This window comes from Uloborus diversus, chromosome 1 (assembly GCF_026930045.1).
Source record: "Uloborus diversus isolate 005 chromosome 1, Udiv.v.3.1, whole genome shotgun sequence".
Taxonomy (NCBI): domain Eukaryota; kingdom Metazoa; phylum Arthropoda; class Arachnida; order Araneae; family Uloboridae; genus Uloborus; species Uloborus diversus.
This window is the reverse complement of record NC_072731.1, coordinates 68,235,425-68,256,061: the sequence shown is the minus strand read 5'-3', so window position 1 is coordinate 68,256,061 and position 20,637 is coordinate 68,235,425. Positions and strand designations below refer to the sequence as shown.

At 31.8% G+C, this 20,637-nt stretch overlaps 1 protein-coding gene across 1 annotated transcript in view; it reads left to right on the top strand.

Annotated features, from left to right (window-relative positions):
- LOC129230288 (drebrin-like protein) overlaps window positions 1-5,832 on the top strand; it is a 44,864-nt gene extending 39,032 nt beyond the window's left edge. Inside the window, exon 12 of the mRNA XM_054864690.1 lies at window positions 5,059-5,832. Coding sequence (XP_054720665.1) covers window positions 5,059-5,198 — 140 coding nt within the window. The 3' untranslated portion in view covers window positions 5,199-5,832. The remainder of the gene's footprint in view (window positions 1-5,058) is intronic.
- Window positions 5,833-20,637: the final 14,805 nt, after the last annotated feature.

The window sequence follows — 20,637 nt, the reverse complement described above, 5'->3', positions numbered from 1 at the left end:
GCTGTCCTGTAGAAATTGCAGCTCATGGCAAGAACCCTGACTTGCTTCCCCTAGATTCAGCAATGAAGCTAAATGAAGTTTGCTTATGGGAATTTAATATTTACTTACACATTTTACGTATTTATTGTAAATTAGAACACAAAATTTTGATTATTGTTCAAATTTACGTCACTAAAATGAATCAATAGCAAAGCAGACAGATGCTATATTTTATGGTTATCAAAAAATTGGTAGAAAAAGTTTTTTTTTAAAGTATTCTAAGCATGAAAAATTAATGAAGGTTCAAAAATATCCCAAAAAGAGTGAGAGGTTTTCATATAGACAGAAAAGAAAAGGTTTAAAAAGTAATTTTTCAGTTAAATGTCAAACACCGACTTCAAAGCCCTTCAAAAAAAAACTACTTTCAATTGATTTTTTAAATACTTCTAAAATTAATGAATTTTTATCATGGTTTGAAGGAATTAAACCTGTGTTCAAACTATCTGAATTTTAAGAAAACTTCAATCAGTGGCACAACAGCCCATGGGGGTCAAGGCCTACTGTGCCCAACTCGCAGACCCCGAAGAGTTCCTATTTTTCCTACTTTTTAGAGCTCTCTCCTTATTTTCCTACTTTTTCCTTTTTTTTCCTACTTTTTCTTTCTTTAGTATAGCACTTCTAATTGTGCATTGATTCTTATTTTTACAATCCCGCTCCAATAATTTTCTGCATGTTTCAGTTTTGAAAAGCAAAAGAAACATGCGGATCCTGAGCTTTTCATTGACTGACTACAGAATTTCTTTAAGGAATGCCGCAGTGTGGCGTCTGCATGTTTAAAAGTTAAATTTTCGTGATTTTTTTTTGCCGTTGCGGCGTTTATGATCGACTTTTCTTTTTATCGCCCCGACTTCAGTCCTACTGTTTAACAAAACTATAAAGAAATAGACACTGGCACATTCTGATGCAATTATGTATTATTTACTCTTCAATTAGGAGCTTCAATTAAAGTAAAAGGCCAACGGTTCAAAAAGTGCGGGAAAAGCTGAATTTCCTATTCGTCAATTTTTTGTATAGATGATTAAAAGTGAAATGAAGCTCTAATTAAACAGAAAGGCAATGTAAAACCTTAAAAGGAATGTAAGGAAGCAAAAAATGAAAAATCTGTACAATGTACATATTTTATTGATGTTAGTACAAAATAAAAGCGACAGATAACAGAAATTCGCAAAAACGGACCACTTCAAAAATATTCGCGGAAACTAGAGACGTACCGAGTACTCGGTAACTACTCGGTACTCAGCCTACTCGGCCAATTTGCTGAGTACTCGGTACTCGGCCAAATTTTGATCAGATACTCGGCCAATACCGAGTAGTTGTAAAAAAAATTGAACATTGTTCAAGACAGATTTTACAATTAATAAAAAAGTGCAAGCATGTGATATACTGCAATCATTTACAAGTCAAATTTAAATTTTGCGAATAATGAAGTTTGTTTTGCTTCATTCAGTAAATCTTTATTTTAATTTCCCCAAAGTTAATAAAACTTATTTATTGAAAATGGAGCAAAAAATGTACGTATAGAAAATAGGAAATTTTTACATTATTAAATGGATTTTTGCTACAAACAAAAATAAATAAGATATATAAAAGTACCTTTCTTAAAAAAAAAGCAAATAAAGCAACATTAAAAGCACAAATGTGCAGGAACACTGCAGACACGTGTTTTGGCGTCACAAGGAATGCCTTTTATGCACAAAATGTGAACTTATAGATTTAAAGACATCTGACAAAAGTCGGATTTTTTTGTCGGATGTCTTTACATTCATTAGTTCACATTTTAGGCACTGAAAAAGATGTTCCTTGTAACGCAGAACCACGTGTCTGCAGTGCTCCTGCACATTTGTGCTTTTAACGTTGTTTTATTTGCTTTAAAAAGTTATTTATGTTTGGCGGATTAGAACTATAATGAGTTAATATAGCATGTTTTAATTCCAACTTGGTTAATCATACCACTTATTTATTTGTTTATTTTTAAAATAACTTTTTGTAAAATTTTTGACCGAAACAATTTAAAAAAAAAAAATACGCAATTAAATTTCAGCTGGTATTTTGTTTTAGAAACTTTTTTTGGACATGGAGGTCTATACTACTATTCCAATGAGTTCAAAATTCATCACGTGTGTGTCGGTGGTTCTTCTTAAAACATATTGGTACTCGGTAACTCGGTACTCGGCCGAGTACTCAGTACTCGACTACTCGGCCAAGGTGCTACTCGGTACGTCTCTAGCAGAAACTAATATGATTATTGTTCATTCTAAATCGGAAACATGATTATAAAATTTATAAAATTTTATTTTCTTTCCTTGCAAAAAGTGTATTTGCAAAAAAAAAAAAATACACGGAAAAACCTAGTTGGGCAAACGTTTCTGATATTTGGAGAAAAATCGAAAATCAATATAAATGCGAGATTCCGTTTTTATTTCTCCACATTTTCAAAAGTGTGGGGGATAGAGCCACAAGGGAATATGCACCGTGTTTTTTTTTTCTTTTTAATCGGTATTTTCTACTCAGATATATGATCAATATCGAGGAGTTGCTCATCATTTTTATGTGCAGCATTTATGGCAATGCGGCATTTCTGAACATTTGAAATTTTTTTGACAGACTCTTATTCTTTTCGGTGTGTAGCAATTATACCGATGCGGCGTATCTACTGTAAGTTATCGTACTCCGGGCGCCTGATCAAAGGGAGGGGGAGAAACAGATATATGCAGGCATTTGATGCCAGGTGCTCCCCCTCACTCTCAATTTCGTGAAAAATTTCCGAATGAAAATGTTTGTTGTATGGTGAGGATGGAGAGGACCTTCATGCCTTCCCTTTTATGCACAGAAAAACATCAGTTACTGTTTTTTTTTTGGCTTTGATAAAAATGTTATGTTTGCCATTTTTCCTTTTTTCCATGGCAAAAATTTTGGAACAAGGAGGTAAAACATCATCAAAAAAATAAAACAATATTTGTTTTTATTGCTTGATTAAAATTAAAACTGGCCCGTCATTTTGATTTTTTTCCCGGGGGGGGTGGCTAGTGAAGGATGTATACTGAATGCAAATTTTATCTGAAAACAAAAACTGCACAAACTTGTATAGTTAAGCATTAATTTTCCAAAGCCAGGGAAGGGAGAAATTGAACCCACTGATCCCCATAAATGACGTGCCCGAAACAAAACTGTTGAATGCTGAAAATACATAACATAATACAAACCCTTTAGTTTACTTATTTCGTTATTTATTTACTTTAATTATTTTATTATAAATTTTATTTCACATATTTAAGAATATATTTTAATTCTGCGTTTTCAGTCTTTTTCTTTTTTTTTTTTTTTTTTTTCAAATTTAAACATTTGCCCCTGTTTATGCAAGAATGTGTGTCAGCTGCTGATTATTTTTAGGTAAAACAATTTTAATATTTGCTTTGCCAACTGATAAATGGATGCTCTGGAAGGAATGTTTTTATTTTTGACAAAACAAATCTTTAACAGAAATGGTTTTATTGCACCAAAATATGAGTTTTATTATTATTATTGTTTTTTTTTTTTCTTTTTTGTGGTCGCTTTATATTGCATTTTATTCTTTAACACTTAAAATTCTTATTACTGGATTGTTGAAAAGTGCTTCTTTGTTTGGATTTTATCTTCATATTTTTGTAATTAATATCTTTGTTTTCACCAGTTTATTTTTCATACTGAAAATTGTCAGCTTTTTTTCTTTTGTTTTGTTTTTATGACTCGGTCTTTCATTAAATCCCTTTAATACTTCAAAAGTACTGTTTATTTTTGGGACAGTTTTAAATCAAAAATACTGTTAGTTTATTTTACATTAGAAATAAATTTTACTATAAATTTGTTTCCTCTTGACGTGTGTGTAGTTCTATCTCTTCCTATTTTTTCCTACTTTTTCAAGTGATTTTTTTCTTACTTTTTTAATTTTTGATTCCTTATTTCCTACTTCCCCCCCCCCCCCCAAAAAAAAAACACTTTGGGGTCTGAACTCGGTTTTCATGATCAAAATCTGGGATGCAATGGCAGATGTTCCTGTTAGGTGCTCAGTCGATCACGGAAACCCTTGTGTGGAGAATTAATAACTCCAAATAGATCCTATTCCATATAGATGGCGCAATCTGAGTAAAGAACTGGAACCTCTTAGCAAGAGACATTTGGCAACACTCTGAAATGTAGAACAATAAAGGGAAATTCCACAAAACATGGTAACTAGGTGTTGAAAAAAAGTCCCAACTTTTTTTGTATGTTCTCTTTATAAACTGAAGTTTACAAGTTAGTATCTGGTAACTCCAGGTGAACCATTTTCTTTTCGTGCAAGAATACATTCAGGTGAATTTTCTTTTGGCTAGAAGTAATTTTAAACAAGCATATTTTTATTTATTTTAGCCCGTTTCTTCAAACTAATTATTTTTTTTCCGAAAGATTCATTCCATAAGAAGATAATTATTGTACTATGTTTTAAAATTTCTCCTTAAAATATTCAAAAGGAATTGATTGTTAAATTATTGAATTCTATGGTACATGAGTCACGAAAAATTAAAGTTTCAAAGATCCGCTATCTTCATTAATGGTGACTGGGGAGGGGGGGGGGGGGGGTAAATATGTTCATGGTCACTCCAACTGAAACTATACCTCTGGAGGTGCTGGACCAGGGATTGCTCGGCCTCTGGTCTGGACTGAAAAATCAGAGCTGTCTTTAGGGTCCTATCCAACTGGTTAAACCATAAATATTGGTAGGTATGGGAGGCTCTGTTGTGTGAAGTCGATGTGAAGTACTTTTTTATTACTACATTTTAAAAACCAGTATTTTTGTTGATATTGTGCTTTGACAATGAAGTGATTAATAATAAAATATTTCAAATCCAGGAACTGGAAATATTTTAAATTTTTTTTAAAATTAATTTAGTATTTTTCTCCTATTGACATGATGATCATCATTTATATTGATTGCAAAGCAATTTATGTATTTAATTTCTATGTTCTTTTTTTCTTCAAAATGAAATGAAATTGTTCTTTTAGCTGATGACACTGAAATATCTTTTGATCCTGATGATATCATAAGTCAAATTGAACAAATAGATGAAGGCTGGTGGCAAGGCTTAGCCCCTGATGGTTCCTATGGTCTGTTTCCGGCCAATTATGTAGAACTACTAGATTAAAAACTCTTTATATATTACCCTTTAAAATCCTGTGATCTGTTATGGTCTTATTTATGCTCATTTTCAAATTTAATAAATTAAAAATGCGCTATTTTGTTAATGTTCATTTTGCTCAAATCATACTCATGAATTCAATTAGATTCCAAATTATTTTTCTAATTTCAATTCTTTGATAGCAAGTTTTTTATATGTTATTTATAATATGAATCTTATATTATTAAAATTGTTAATTTGAAGAGCTTTGCATATGTTTAATCACAAGACTGAGTCTGGATTAATTTTGAATTTTATTAAGGTACTGAACAATTGATATCCTTGTTCTAACTTTTAATTTATTTTGTGAAAAACAATTTATGTTTCTTGTCCTAGGGATATTTTCAACTGTGATCTGTGACTTTCATTTGTTTTGGAAAAAATTTTGCAAAATATGTGTAAATATTTATGAGATATGTTCAACATTTTTAAAGCAATTATAATTCACCAATAAATATTTTAAACTAGTAGTTGTTGAAAAAAGTTTTATAAAACATGTTCGAAGTATTTCTCCTTTAAAGGAGTTTTTTAATGTAATCCCTCTTTTTAAAACTTGAGAAATCAAAAACTGCATTCTTTTCTTGTATTGGTATTGATTTTTTGCTATTGATGCCTACAAATTTATTTATTACTATTTTTATGTTTTGTGTAATGGTATGTTGAAAAATACTGAACTTCGTTTATTAAATGAGTTTAGGAAACTATTTATGCTATAAGTTTGCCCAAATTTTGAATCAGAGCTTTGTTACATTCAAAATAGCATTAACTCTTAACAAAATAAATAAAAATAAACACTGGGCAGAAAAATTTTGAAAAGCACACTCCTCTCCATATCTGCATTTTTATGTCTCATAAATATAATTATTATTTTCAAGTCATGGTGGTAAAAAAAAAAGTTCAGTAGTTCCGTGTTCTATCATGATTCAGAAAAAAAATGTATTTTTTATGATTATTTATTTGATCATTTTTCATTTATTAACAAGGTTGATTGTCCCGTATGTACGTAATCCGATAGCATTAATGAGATATCCTTTTTTAACTTTTTACAGACACTGTTACCAACTGCTCCGCAAAAATGAAACTCCGCAGCTTCGCAAAAAAGTAATTTCTTCGTTCCCGGCCGAGCAATTTCAAGCATGACATAGTGCTTAGAGCAGTTTTTTATTTTTATGCTAGTGCTTAAAATGATTATCAAAGCTCAAAAAAAATTTAGATAAGTGGTTCTCGTTTTTTTTTTATTTTTTTACTGAAGGTCATGAAAGCAACTTTCTAACAATAGTTTGAACACATGTAAGCGTTATCTTTATTTATTTATTTTTTGTAAGATTAGTACACACTAGTTTAGTTTTTCACCTATTTTGAGGATTATCAGGAAATTCGCTTATCCGCGGTAGGATATACCTCAGATAATCTGGAGTTTACTGTACTTTTTAAATTCAATTTTATGGAAGTCGAGTCATTGACCTTGAGGTATAAATTTTATTTTACTGTTACAAATGAAATAAAATGAAGTTATTCATTAGTTTCAACAATTCTCTTTCATCAGTGAAAGTACTTAATGTGTGTTCATAAGCTTTTTTGAAATTTTTAACCATCATATTCACTCATAAAATTTACTGTTCTATTTTATGGTTCATAATTTTTAACAAATTAAAAAAAAATGATTTAGAGTTCATTTTGTTGATTTAAAGATAAAACCATTAACTTGTGCATAATTGTCTTTAACTGATCACATATTGTATTTTTAGTTTTTTGAGATAGCTTTTATTCAAATATACCATACTGGAATCAGAAAACCCACCGAATTAACCTGTACTTAAACATGGCAATATGCATAAAATTATAGAGCTTTTACTTGTAAATTCTGCTTAAGAAACTACATTAGTAGTATAGAAGAGCAACTTTTAGTTTATTAAAAACAAAAAGGGAGCATTTTACTTGAGTACTAGATCTATTGTGGCATTGTTTTAAAAAATGACTTTTAATACCAGTGATATAGATTGACAAAACTATGAAAAAGTGCTCTAATCAAATTGCGTAATGTACTAGAAAGTACAGTTTCAATAAATAGGATATAAAATATGAAGTTATATATATATATTAGGGTGGTCCTTATTTTTGAAGTTGTAGATATTTTACACGACGCCCCCTCAATTTGTTCCATCATACAAATAAGTGATCCATGCAAAATTTTAAGTCAATCCATGAATATTAACATGTGCCCCTAGGGCCCCCTTTTTTGAGTTTCGAAGAAAAAATTGCGGATTATTTCATTTTTATGTAAAAATATTCCTAGGTTTCATATTTAAAGTAATTTTAAACCTCAATAGATGTTGCTACTTCCAGACCAACCATTCTCTCACTTTCATTCTGTAAAATTTTATGTATTACATAGGGTACATGTACACCAATGGCTTTGGGACATGCATACCGCTATTCGCGCTCGTTTCAAACCAAGCGGCAGGGGAACATTTCTTTCCACCAAAATGAACACAAGGGATTCTAAAGGCCATTAATGAATGATTTTTGACAACAACAAATTGCCTACTTCAGGCTTTAGGGATGTTGATGTAGAAAATTTTCTGTATATGTAATAGGTGTGGCAAATAGCAGCGCCCAAATAGGGTCTCTAGGTTTACATGCTATAAATATAAGTAATGACAATTATATTTTAATTCACTGTTCTTTAGTTATATACTTAAATGTTTATGCATTCTTATAATTTAAATTTTGAAAAATCGTCGATTACCCTACCATAAAAATAAACTATTTTCCATATTTAAAATATAAATTTTAAAAAATTCCAGATCGGAATAATGTAAAAATCTATACTTTAAACTGTCTTCAATACATAGTCCTTTATTATCTGTCAATACATAGTCCTTTATTATCATCAAATTCCTCTTGCAATTCACAAGGTTTAGAAACCGAAATGGGTATCTATTCTAACCTGTTGAACCATTTTTCTATATCTGGTCTACCACAATGCAAAAAAGCTTGACAACTACTGATATCTGCTCGCATTTCATCAATGTTAGAGAAATGCCATATTAGGGACAAAGATGCTGCTCATTTATTAACAGCCTATGTAGATGCAGTAAATTTAAATCCAAATAACCTTATAATCAATCGCACATCCTGTAAGAGAGCAAGAGAAAATCTTCAAGAGGTAAAATCAGATTTCATGAGTTTAAATTTAGATTTTTTAGTTATTCCCTGGGATACAAAGCTACATCCAGATGTAACTGGAAAAAAACGCCGATAGGCTTACCATGATAGCTTCAGGTCCCAATGCTGAACAGCTACTCAGAATTTCTAAGATATTTCTTTAGTTGTATATGATATCTTAGATGATTGTTATTTATTGCTAACTGTTCAAGCTGTAGTGTTTTATACAGCGGCTTACAATACCGGCCTTATAAATTGTGCATGTATTTTTTTAGAGCAAAAGCTGAACGGTGATATATTACATTTGTATTGCTACTATCATGTACTTGAAATCGTACTGCAGAGTGTCTTTAAAGAAGTTCTTGCCTTTCTTAGTTCTAGACTCGATATTCCATTATTTAAGCGTTTCAAAATTCAAAAATACACATACCACTTAAATTCTAAAAGAAGAATTTGATGACATATTATTGTTCGTAGAAAGCGGAATTAAGAAATATTACAGAGAATTCTCATAACGTGTAATAATATTTTTTGGTGAAGTCCTCCCTCCTACAGGGATATGTTTTCGGCAACCTGGAGCTTATCTGTGAGCCAGATTTGTGGCAAAAGGAATTTATTGTTTGAATATTTATATATTTAGGAAACTATTTAAATTGACTTTACATGAAGAGAATGCCCGTAATTGCTGTTTCACAGTTAAATGCTATATGAAGATATAGGTTTTCGCAGCAACCCATTTTAGGCCTTTTAAATTAATATAAAGTCTAGTGTCTAAAAAACCCGCAGTGTACAAAATGATGACAAACATGCAGCAGAAGCAGTGATTGAAAAATTCATAAATCACTTATGGTACTGAGGGGATGAACTAGTAGCTTTGTCCGTATTGGATGAAGGAATTAACTCTTTGAAGATGGAAAAAGACTACTTCAAAAAAATGCTTGCTGAATAGGAAGACGTGTCTGATGACGGTATAAAAAAATTCAGATAACAGTAAATGATTTGGAATACTTTCTTAGTAAAGATCTTCCTCTTTATAGAATCAATTACAAGTCAATAAAACTGTTTGATAAGTTACAAACACCAAAAGATGTTTTCCTATTTGATCCTGATTCATGGCAAAATGAAGGAAGCTATTTAAAGGGAAGAGATATCGTTAAAATGCTGAAAGTTGTGAATGATACAACTGAAAGAGGAGCACAATTAATCGGAGAATTTTACAATCAATTTACCAAACATAAGTCACAAAAGCAATTTAGTATTTTACAGACAGTCCAAGACTATCGGAAAAAAAAATGCACACGATTGAGATACATTGAGAAAAGCGTACAATTAAGGTAAAGTTTCTAAAGCAGTATTTCATTCTTATTCAATGTAAAATCTTTAGACGATATGAAGTAATTAAAAAGATTAATTTTAGTGCTACCTTGCTGTGAAAATATTTTGCAAACATAGGAGAAGCGATGTACAGGGTCTAAAGTAAAAATACGAAGATTAGTGGGAAAATTATAAAAAATTGCTAGCGTTCAACGTTCTAGGGGCACGTGATATTATTGACCGATCGAGTTCAAATTTTGCACCGATTATATTTTATTATAGTGTCGCAAAACTAGGGGGCGTCACTTGTTGAATTCCGAAAAAAAAAAAAATTCCCATATAAATAAGAACCACCCTAATATATATATATTTTTGTACAAGTTTGTTGCCAACACTTCATGTATTTGGTTTTGAAACTGCGTTTCAATATTGTTTATTCATTATAACTTTTATTTTATGCATATTTTTTTTACTTCATGTATTTTGAAATATCCTTTACTATTAAGCATAAATTCATTTTTTACATCCTTTATAATTAATAAAATGTTTATTACAGTTTCAAACTTGCATATTCATTGTTACAAATTTTACTATTTTTTACTCAGAATGAAACATTTAGAAGAGAGCTGCCCTTACATATACATGCCAATTAGATTTTAAAAAATATGAAGATATTATCAGCGGCATCTTGGGGAAGTATTTCGAATTTCCAACACTACAAAACGTGTGTATGCAATATTCTTGCAATTTTTGTGCTTTGATAGCATTGACTATCTCTTAAAAGCTTTAATATTCATTATCTAATCATTTTTCCGTTACTTAGCTAATGACATGCCTTAATCTGTTTATATATATATATATATATATATTAAAGTATTATATAAATGAATTGGAATTAAGATACTTTTAGAAAAAAATATTTATTTTCAGTATTTATGCAATATCATGGATTATGTTGAAGAAAATGGAATGACGATATAATGGAATATAACAAACACCAATACATATGTAGAAAAATTAAATTCAATATTATTTTTAAATGAAACTAGGGGACTATCGCCCCCTGCTCGCCAACCCACGGAACTGCTAGCACAGTTCCTTCGGATCGGTTCACGATCCGAGCTCGCTCGCTGGTCTCCAAAATATTAGTCTAGCTTTTTTTGTATGAAAATAAATGTAGTGTTTTTTTATATAATGAGTCTCACAGGGTTCGTACGAGTCATGGAAATCCTGGAAAGTCATGGAAAAAAAATAAGTGAATTTCAGACCTGGAAAAGTCATGGAAAATTGAAATTTTCATTAAAAGTCATAGAAATTTATTTCAAGTCATGGAAAAATGTCCTGGACAGAGTTAAAATAACATTAACTAATAGAGCATTACAAATATTAAGTCTGAGTGATAGCACAAAAGAGTTATTAAAAGTGGAAAATTGAACAATCCCAAAATCAAGTCTGAATTTTTAAAAATCTTTGTATCCACTTCTGTTGCAGCCATTTGCCTTTTTTTTTGGGATGTCATTTTACTGCTTGGACAACTCTTATATTTTGAATTTACTGTTATTTTCAACACTTCTTATGTTTTTATATTATGTAGTAGGAAACTTGCACGTTCTTGGTTTTGTCACGCCCACTCAAAAAAGCAATTCAATTGCATCCGAGTTCGATTCCAGTACTCGTAAGAACTTCGTTATTAAATTTATCAGAGTTTATCTTAATTTGTTGAAGGTTTTATAAAGTAAAGATCTTTAGTCAGGCGATAGAATACAGAAAAAGGGGAATTCTAATACTCTAAAGTAGTACTACAATAGTGCTCAACATACAGCCCACAAAACTAATCCATGGACCCACTGCTACGTTCAATGTCAAGGATCGAACATGTTCTGGAATTTCTGAATCTATTAATTTATATGCATTTAAAAATGTGAAAATAAGTAAACAGAACAAGTACTTTTGAATCAGAAAATTGATTCATTACTGAATGGTTTTTTTCAAAAAATATCTGGTTTAGAAACATAAATAACTAAACTATGGGGCTTTACTTTAAAGAACCAAAATATTGTCAAGTTATGTGGATGATTAAATGCGCTGTTGACACTGAAAGGCAACTTTTGAAGCAAATTTATTGAAACTTAATGACGACTCATTCAACCTTTGTCTCATTCATTATCATTCTGCTTGTTTATTTAAAAAAAAAATAGACATTGAAGCATCATAATTTTAGTTTCACTGAATTATTACTTTACTTAAATTTAAATGATGAAGACAAATAAGAATAGTTTAGTTTTTTAAGTGTACACTTATATTTTTTCCATTACGAGTAAATGCTTCAATGAGGCTGTGGCATTCCTGTAGGCGTTTTGCTAAAGCTCATTTTCAAAAATTAGCAAGTTTGAGATTAAGTTAGTGTTATTCTCTTCGTAAACAAGGTCATGAAAATTTTATTGCAGTCATGAAAAAGTCTTGGAAAAGTCATGGAATTTTTTCATCCAATTAGAGTATGGACCCTGGTCTCATAACACTTACGATTTTCATACATTTAAAGGGAACAATTACTCTGACATGCAACTCGTGCATTAGATTGTTATAAACAGGGTTCGTACGCTCCGGGAAAACCGGGAATTGTCAGGGAAAATGACACTGTCAAAAATGTCAGGGAAAAGTCAGGGAGTTTTCAAATTTTGTCCTCCAAAAATTTTTTTTCCATTTTTTTCCCAAGGAATTAAGTACCATGAGATCTAGTCTTCGTTTTTATTGTGATTTCACGAAAAAAATTGTAAATTTTTATCTAAACCGACGCTGGCACTTAAAAACTGCAATCGAAAAATGAACGTTTTTTTTTCACAACGAAAAATGCTCCAAAAGAGCGAAGATTTCCTTACATGGAGTCAGTGAGGGGAACGCATTTCTTTTTACTGCCTAAACTTTTAGATGGGTTGCCACAACCATTCTGTTCGTTTCAGGGTTCGTACGCTCCGGGAAAATCTGGAATTATCAGGGAAAATGACATAGTCAAAAATGTCAGGGAATTTTCCAAATGTGTCCCCAAAATTTTTCTTTTCCCAATTTTTACCCAGGGAATTTTGTTTTATGAGATCTAATCTTCATTTTTATCGATGTATTAAAAAAATTGTAACAATTTAAAAGCAATAAAAAAAGTGGCGACCCAAAAAATCATCAGCAGCCGCCATTTTTGGCTCTCAGTAGTTCCCAAGAGAAAAAAAAATCAGGTGAACAGGAATTATGCACAAACTCAGCAGGAGAGAAGACAATTTACTGCTTCGGAAGCACAACCTGTAGATGGGAGGGTCGATCGGGGAAAATCGTTTTTTTTTTTTTTTGATCGGAAAATCATTTCAGCTACGTGTGAAACGTAGTCGCCATCTTTGGTCATTCACAAGATGAAAGTAGATACGATCCTAAAATGTCTAAGTTTCTAAAAACAAAGCAGAATTGGATGTTTTCTTTAATTGAAAACTGATGAAAATAACAAAAAATGGTCTGCAAATTGTTTTTCTATTATTATTATTATTTAAAATTTTCTTGAGAAATGAAAAATTTTGTTCTTAAAACAGAAGTATAAGATTATATCCTCACTGCCTTGGACGCAAATGTGATAAAAACTTTTCAATGAATTATAGTTTCATGAAGATTTATTACTTTTTAATTGTCTTCATGCAACAAATTAAAAAAGTTATTTATTATTTTTGGGCAAAGCCGCCATATTTGGTCATTCCTAAGATGGAAGTTCACAAGACTTTTTAAGTGCCTAAGTTCCCGAAAACGGCACTGGATGTTAATTGCAGTGCAAACTATTGAAAACAACACAAATTGTGCCTTTTTTTCCCAGATAATTTGTAATTATTTTCTGGATAAATGCAAAATTTAATCTTCATAACATTTTTTTGTTTTAATTGATTTAGACTCTTATGTGCTAAATACTGACTATTTTGCTTTTATTGTAGTTTTTTAAGGATTATTGATTATTTATTACTACTTTTATACTACAAATCCAAAAATCTACTTATTATTTTAAATTTTTCACTTCGTCGCCATATTTGATCGTTTGCACAAATGGAAGTAGACTTAAAATTCCAGAAACAGAATTGGATGTTTATATCAATGTGAACTATTGAAAATAACATTAAAATATGCAATAAGTTATGAATTTTTGAAAATTAACTATTACTTTCTGGAAAAGAAAATTTGAAATTTTAATGTAAGCGTCCTTTAATATGTGAAAAAAAAAAAAAAAGATTATTTGCATTGGCCTATGATTGGCGGATGTTGATTTTTGTTACTATGCATTACATGGTATGCCGATCGATGCAACAAGTTAATCATATTTATACTGAAATTTAGCTTTGAACCTACTAATAAGAAAATAAAAAGAAGTATTGTAAACCAAAAGCGGATGCTAAAAGGTTGCTGCAGGACTACAGCAAAACGCTATAATATTACGCGTGACATCAAAGAAACGCTAAAATAAGTTGAAAGTATTCTGTTTTCAACAAATAGTAAACAAATTAAAACAATTTTGAACAAAATATTTTAAAAAAACTTAAAATTTTGACAGAGAAAACAAAGGGAAAAAAAAAATTCCAAGTTTTTTTTTTTTTTAATCTAAGGGGAGAAGTTTCAGTTCTTCTGCATTGCTACTTTAAACAATTTTAATTATTTTGAAAATATTACTATTTAAACATAAATTTTGAATAAAGCGAGTAACCTGGAATTTTCTAAAAAACAACCTGGAAAACCTGGAAAAGTCAGGGAATTTTTTTTAACCAAAAGGGTATGAACCCTGTATAAAGCATAAGTTTCAATTTTTGTATTAAAATTACAAACATAATATAATCTTTGTTTCCTATATTTACTGAATGCAACAGAAATTACAGTGAAAAAAAAGCTCTACAATGTTTACTCTGTAAAGACTAAGCAGCTTAAAAACATTTCATGGTCATTAATTATGCTATGTTCAGTATCAAAAGATGTGTGTATATATGTTTTAAAATATCTAACAGTTGCAAAGAGCAAGCAACTTCTGACATTCTCTGAAACAGTGATTTAGTAAAAAATGTTAGAATGAGTGTTTTATGAGTCAAAAAACCAAACCCAGTGGCATGACAGCTCATGAGGGCCAAGGCCTACTGTACCCTTCTCATTCTTTCTGACATATGATCAAGGGCTCTGGGGTGCTAGGCAGATGTTCTAGTTAAGAGGTCAGCTTATCGCGGAATTCCCAGGGTTTAGTTCCCAAGAGCATGCTTGGTACTCATTTTAATGACTCACTAAAGGGATGAACGGCTGAATCAATCATGCCCAACCGAAAAATTGTACCCGTGTCTGCAGCATGGAAGCATGAAGCACTACCGTTGAGCCACTGGGCTTTAGTGCACTTGAATATAATTTACGAAGAAGAGAGCAGTGGGCTACGGAGTCTTTAGATGAAAGATCTTAACGTAGCTCGGTCAGAAATGCTGCCGATAGGCTAAGGTGCACAAATGCACACCGTGTACTTCAAATTGAGAGAATTCCGCAAGTGTTTCCGAACACATTTGCGGAATAATCCTGCACTTTACTGGAGAAAGAGTTGACCTAAGACTGATAATTATAAAACTGGAGAAAAATATTATTGTAGCAAAAAAACATTAGTGATTATTATGTAACACTAATACTTATATCATACCTTGAATACCACTTATTTATACAAATACAAAAGTGACGACCAGCAACAGGCTCTGGGCCCAGCTAGACTGGTCCTAGTCAATTTACAATCCCCAGTGAAGATCAATGGCCCTCTTAAAACTGTCTACTCCTTTGCTCATTACCACCTCTTCCGGTAAGCTGTTCCAAGGTTCCACTACCCTGCTAAAATAATAATTTTTCCTAATATCCATGTTAGCCTGAGATTTAAATAGCTTAAAACAATGAGCCCTTGTCCTGTTTTCAGTGCTAAACTTTAGCCCCGTAACATCTTTCGTTTTAATAAATTTAAACAGCTGAATCATGTCCCCTCGGTCTCTTCTTTGCTCAAGACTTTACATTTTTAGCCTTCTAAGCCTGGAATCATAATCTAAGTGGGAAAGTCCATTTATTAGCCTTGTAGCCCGCCTTTGAACCCTTTCCAATACATTAATGTCTTTCTTAAGATAAGGAGACCAAAACTGAACAGCATACTCCAAATGGGGTCTTACCAAACTTCTATATAAGGGCAGAAGAACTTCTTTAGATTTATTTGAAATAGATCTATTGATAAACCCAAGCATCTTATTGGCTTTGTTGCTAGCAATGCTGCACTGTTGGCTAAACCTTAAATCCTGACTTATTAGGACCCCCAGGTCAGTAACTTTGTCTGCCTGACTAATGACTGAACCTTACAAATAATAACTTGTACACTTATTTCCATGCCCTAAATGTAGCACTTGACATTTCCCAACATTAACAGCCATACCCCATTTATCAGCCCACTCCGTAATATGATCTAGATCCTCTTGCAGCTGATTTGCTTGTTCTTCATTTTCTACAGTCCCCATAACTTTGACATCATCAGCAAAACAATTCATGTTCCCAGAAATATTTTTGTGAATATCGTTCATAAAGACAATGAACAAAACAGGCCCTAACACTGATCCTTGAGGAACCCCACTTAAGACCTCACTCCAATTAGAATAATTTCCCCTTACAACTACTCTTTGTTTCCTTCCGGTCAGCCAATTTTTTACCCAAATGAAAGTTTTCCCTCCTATTCCTATATCAGCTAATTTGCTAAGTAGAGCAACATGCGGTACCTTATCGAAAGCTTTTTGAAAATCAATGTAAACAACATCTACAGGCTTCTTATTGTCCAAAGCCATGGTAACTTTGTCATAGAAATGTAATAAATTAGTTGCACAAGATTTACCTTTCCTAAAACCGTACTGAAAACTAATCAATAGATTATTAGTCTCTAGAAAATTTACTATCTTAATTTTCATCAATGTTTCAAAAATTTTGCAAACCACCGAAGTTAGACTCACAGGTCTATCATTTCCCGCACTCCCTTTAGACCCTTTCTTGAAGAGCGGTGTAATGTTAGCCAGCTTCCAGTCCTCTGGCACTGTCCCCGAATTATAAGAAGCATTGAAAATGTTTGCGATTACATCTGCTAATTCCTCTGCACATTCAACTAAAATTTTCGGATAAATATTATCTGGCCCCGGAGCCTTAGTCTCTTTAATTTTTTTCAAATGAAGTAAAACGTCATTCCTGGAAAATACAAAGTCCTCAAGCTGTACTATAGCTTGTGTCTTGTTGGTGTCAACTGTTGAGATACAATTATCATTAAAAACACTCGAAAAAAAGTTATTAAGAACATTAGCAATATCACTATCGTCCTGAATTAAAATTCCGTGCTCATCAACCAGTGGCCCAATATGACTATTTCGAACTTTCCACGAATTAGCGTATGCAAAAAACCTCTTGGGATTCCTGTTTATGTTATGTGCCAGTCTTTGCTCCAACTCTCTGATAATAATGTGCCTTTTAAATTCAAATGTAAACAATTTCCTGTTACCTTCCTAATGACTATAAATAAAGCACAGGGTCAAACCGATTTTGTGAAAACATAGTAGCAGTAATAATTCACGGTTCAATTTGTCACTTTACTTCTTCACTGTGGTTCAGTTCTTAACATCAATGCCATTGCAAAAGTATGCAAAATGTTTTGCTCTTCAGGTCTTTACGATTCAATTTGTTGCTTTACTTTGTCATTGTGGTTCAGTTCTTAACTTCAATGCATTGCAAAACTAAGTGGCATGTTTTTCAATGAAAATTGTCCAATAAATTAATTGAGTCTATGTGGAATAAGATAATAATACAAAAATGTGGTTAGAAAAAAAACTTCAGTATTTACAGGTTGCAAATAGTAGCAGGGCTGTGTAGTCAGACTGGTTTTTTTGGTAAAGAAGTCGGAGTCGAAGGTTTTAAATTTTCAGAGACGGAGTCTGTAATTTTCTCTCAAAATTCGCAGCTCTGCCAGCGAAGTCACAGCCGGAGTCAGACAAATTTTGGGTAGAGGAGTCGGAGTCTCTCAAAACTCCTGGAGTCAATGCCATTTTTGCTCCGACTCTGCAGTCCCGTAAGTTGTGAACTTTATTTTTTGTAAGCACTATGGTTAAGGGAAAAGCCTTTCGACATCAACATTGATTTTGCAAAGGATTAAAAAAAAGAAAATCATAATACTTCTCTACCTACACAAATGAAAATTTCTGGATTTTCAAATACAACAAAGAGACAGTGGCGGCTCGTGAGAGGGGACGGAGGGGGCCCGGGCCCCCTCACTTTTTTCAGACAATAATTAATAACTTTTTATTTATTTTCCTCTTTTTTTTGTGTGTACGTGCTTGAAATTAAAAAAAAAATGTACCGAATTTTCTTGCCTATAATCTTTAGATTATCTGTTAAAAAAAGTAAAATTAATGGGGGGGGGGCGTATTATATACGCTGCCGAAAATTATGTTTTTTCCCCCTATTATTAACGCATTGAACCTCAATATTTACAGCAGGATTCGCCGAGACCATTAACCTGCCCATATGTTGTTTATTTTACATAGTTTGAATGCTTTTCTTACAGAATTCAGGCTAAATAAAATGAAGTAAAGGAAGAAGCCTTCATTTGCACAATAGACCGTTTGTTCCTTTCTTGATTCTTTGTCTTCAAGTTACTATAATGACAATTTGGAGAAAAAGTCATTATTTTTAGATTTTTTTTTTTTTTTTTGAATATACCTTAAAAGTTATTACTTCTTCATGTTTTTAATTTAGTTGCTAAAATTGTATGTTAAATCAAAACGTATCTAAGAAACACAATAGGGCAGAAGAGATTTTAATTTGAAAAAAAATAATGATGTTAGGGTAAATCTTAATTTCTTTCAAAAAAAAATCTTTGAATTAAAAAATTTCGATAGAGTTACAGTTAATTTGTCAGCTAGTCCATCCTCTCCGCGACCCTGTCCCTTTTCTTCCTTCTTTTTCCAAGTTCGTCTGAAAATAATACTCTTCTCCTAATCCCTCTCTCCCGCCAAAAACAATACGGAACATCAACTTTCATTCGCAGAACTTCAATTTCGCAAAATTTCCAGGGAAAGTCTCCCAATACCTTACCACATTGCTTAAAACTGTGTGCAAAAATCGCTTAAAATTGTGTTTTTGGAGTTTCAATTTCGAAAGATTGCTGTCCCTAATGTTACCACATATGGTAATACAATCGTCTTTTAAAGACTTAATTTATGAAAATATTTGGGCAAATCCCACCAAACCAACTTCCTTTAATATCATCAAAAAAAAAATTTTTTTACACATCTGCTTTTAAAAAATTTAAGGGGGATCGTCTCTGAACCCCTCCTTATAATATCATAGAATATTGTGCTTAAGTTTATAGGGCTTCAATTTTGAAAAAAATTTCTAGAAGAAAGCTCCAGAACCCCTTCTTAAAAAATCTTCAAAGTTTGTCTGCAATTGTGTTTTTGGAATTACAATTTTGAAAAATTGGAAGGAGGGGGAAGATTTGATTTCTTTTTATTTTTCAAAATAAAAATAAAATAAAATAAAAAAACGGGGAAAGTCCCGGAGCCCCCTCCTTTACCCTAACGTCAATAAATGTGGCCTATAAACCGCTGTTTAAGGCTGCAATTTCTACATATTTCCGCGGAGTCCCTTCTATCGTTCTTTCCCCTAACACCACCGAAAAGACCGTCTAAAGTTGCGTTTTTAAACTACGAGTTTCAAAATTCAGAAATTTGATGAGCAAATCAAATTGATGAGATTTTTTTCTTACTGATATTTTTTCCAACAGTTGCGCCACTGTTGTTTGTTGTGTTGTAGGATGTACGTGTGTGCATATATCGTTGCAAGATTTTTTTTTTTATTTAAAAAAAATGTCTTCCCATTGTTACACAGAAATTATTTCTTATTTTAAATTACTGCTCATATCGTTTTAAAGAAAATGTGACAAGTTATCAGTAATTTGAAGAAAACAAAAAGTTTGATTTTTTTTCTTTACGTGCATTAAAATTTTGAATCTGGCCTTTAGTGCCGACAGATTCACATGCAGATGAGTGCACCCGCATGTAAATTGCTGAAAAAAAATTTTTTACTAGTTTTTTAATTTCTTTATTTTTAGTTTTTTTTAATTAGTTTATATATTTTTATTTTATTTATTTTAAACCGAACACTGAGATGTATTTTTATCTTTGATAAATTTAATTAATTTATACTTTTTATGCATCTCTCTGATTGTAATATTTTTGCAGTTTGGTCTTGCTTAAAATAAAATTAATTTTACTCATTCAAAATTTTTTGTTATTTAAAATATTAAACAAATTAATGTTAATTAATATTAACATTAGATTAATATTGATTTTTAAAATTTATTTATTTATTTTGAAAAGCCAGAGGTGAAAGTGCCTCCCTTGCAGCCCCTTACCAGTGCTGCAAGGGAGGCGTACTGCAGCGCCGGAAAGCGTACTGCATATAAACGTGGGATTATTAATTTTCGTGATGTATTTTGTAGCTTTTCTCTATCTGATTAATTAAGTTGTATTTGTGAAAGTTAGGGGGTGAAAGTGCACCACCCTGCCGGCAATCATGAATTTTAATTCAGGACGATAGTGATATTTCTAATGTTCTTAATAACTTTTTTCGAGTGTTTTTAACGATAACTGTATTTCAACAGTTGACACCAACAAGACACAAGCTATAGTACAGCTTGAGGACTTTGTATTTTCCAGGGATGACGTTTTACTTCATTTGAAAAAAATTAGAGACTAAGGCTCCGGGACCTAATAATATTTATCCAAAAATTTTAGTTGAATGTGCGGAGGAATTATCAGTCCGACTCTCAAAGACAGGCCAAGACTCTGAACCAGCAGCCTCCCTGGCTTAGATCCAA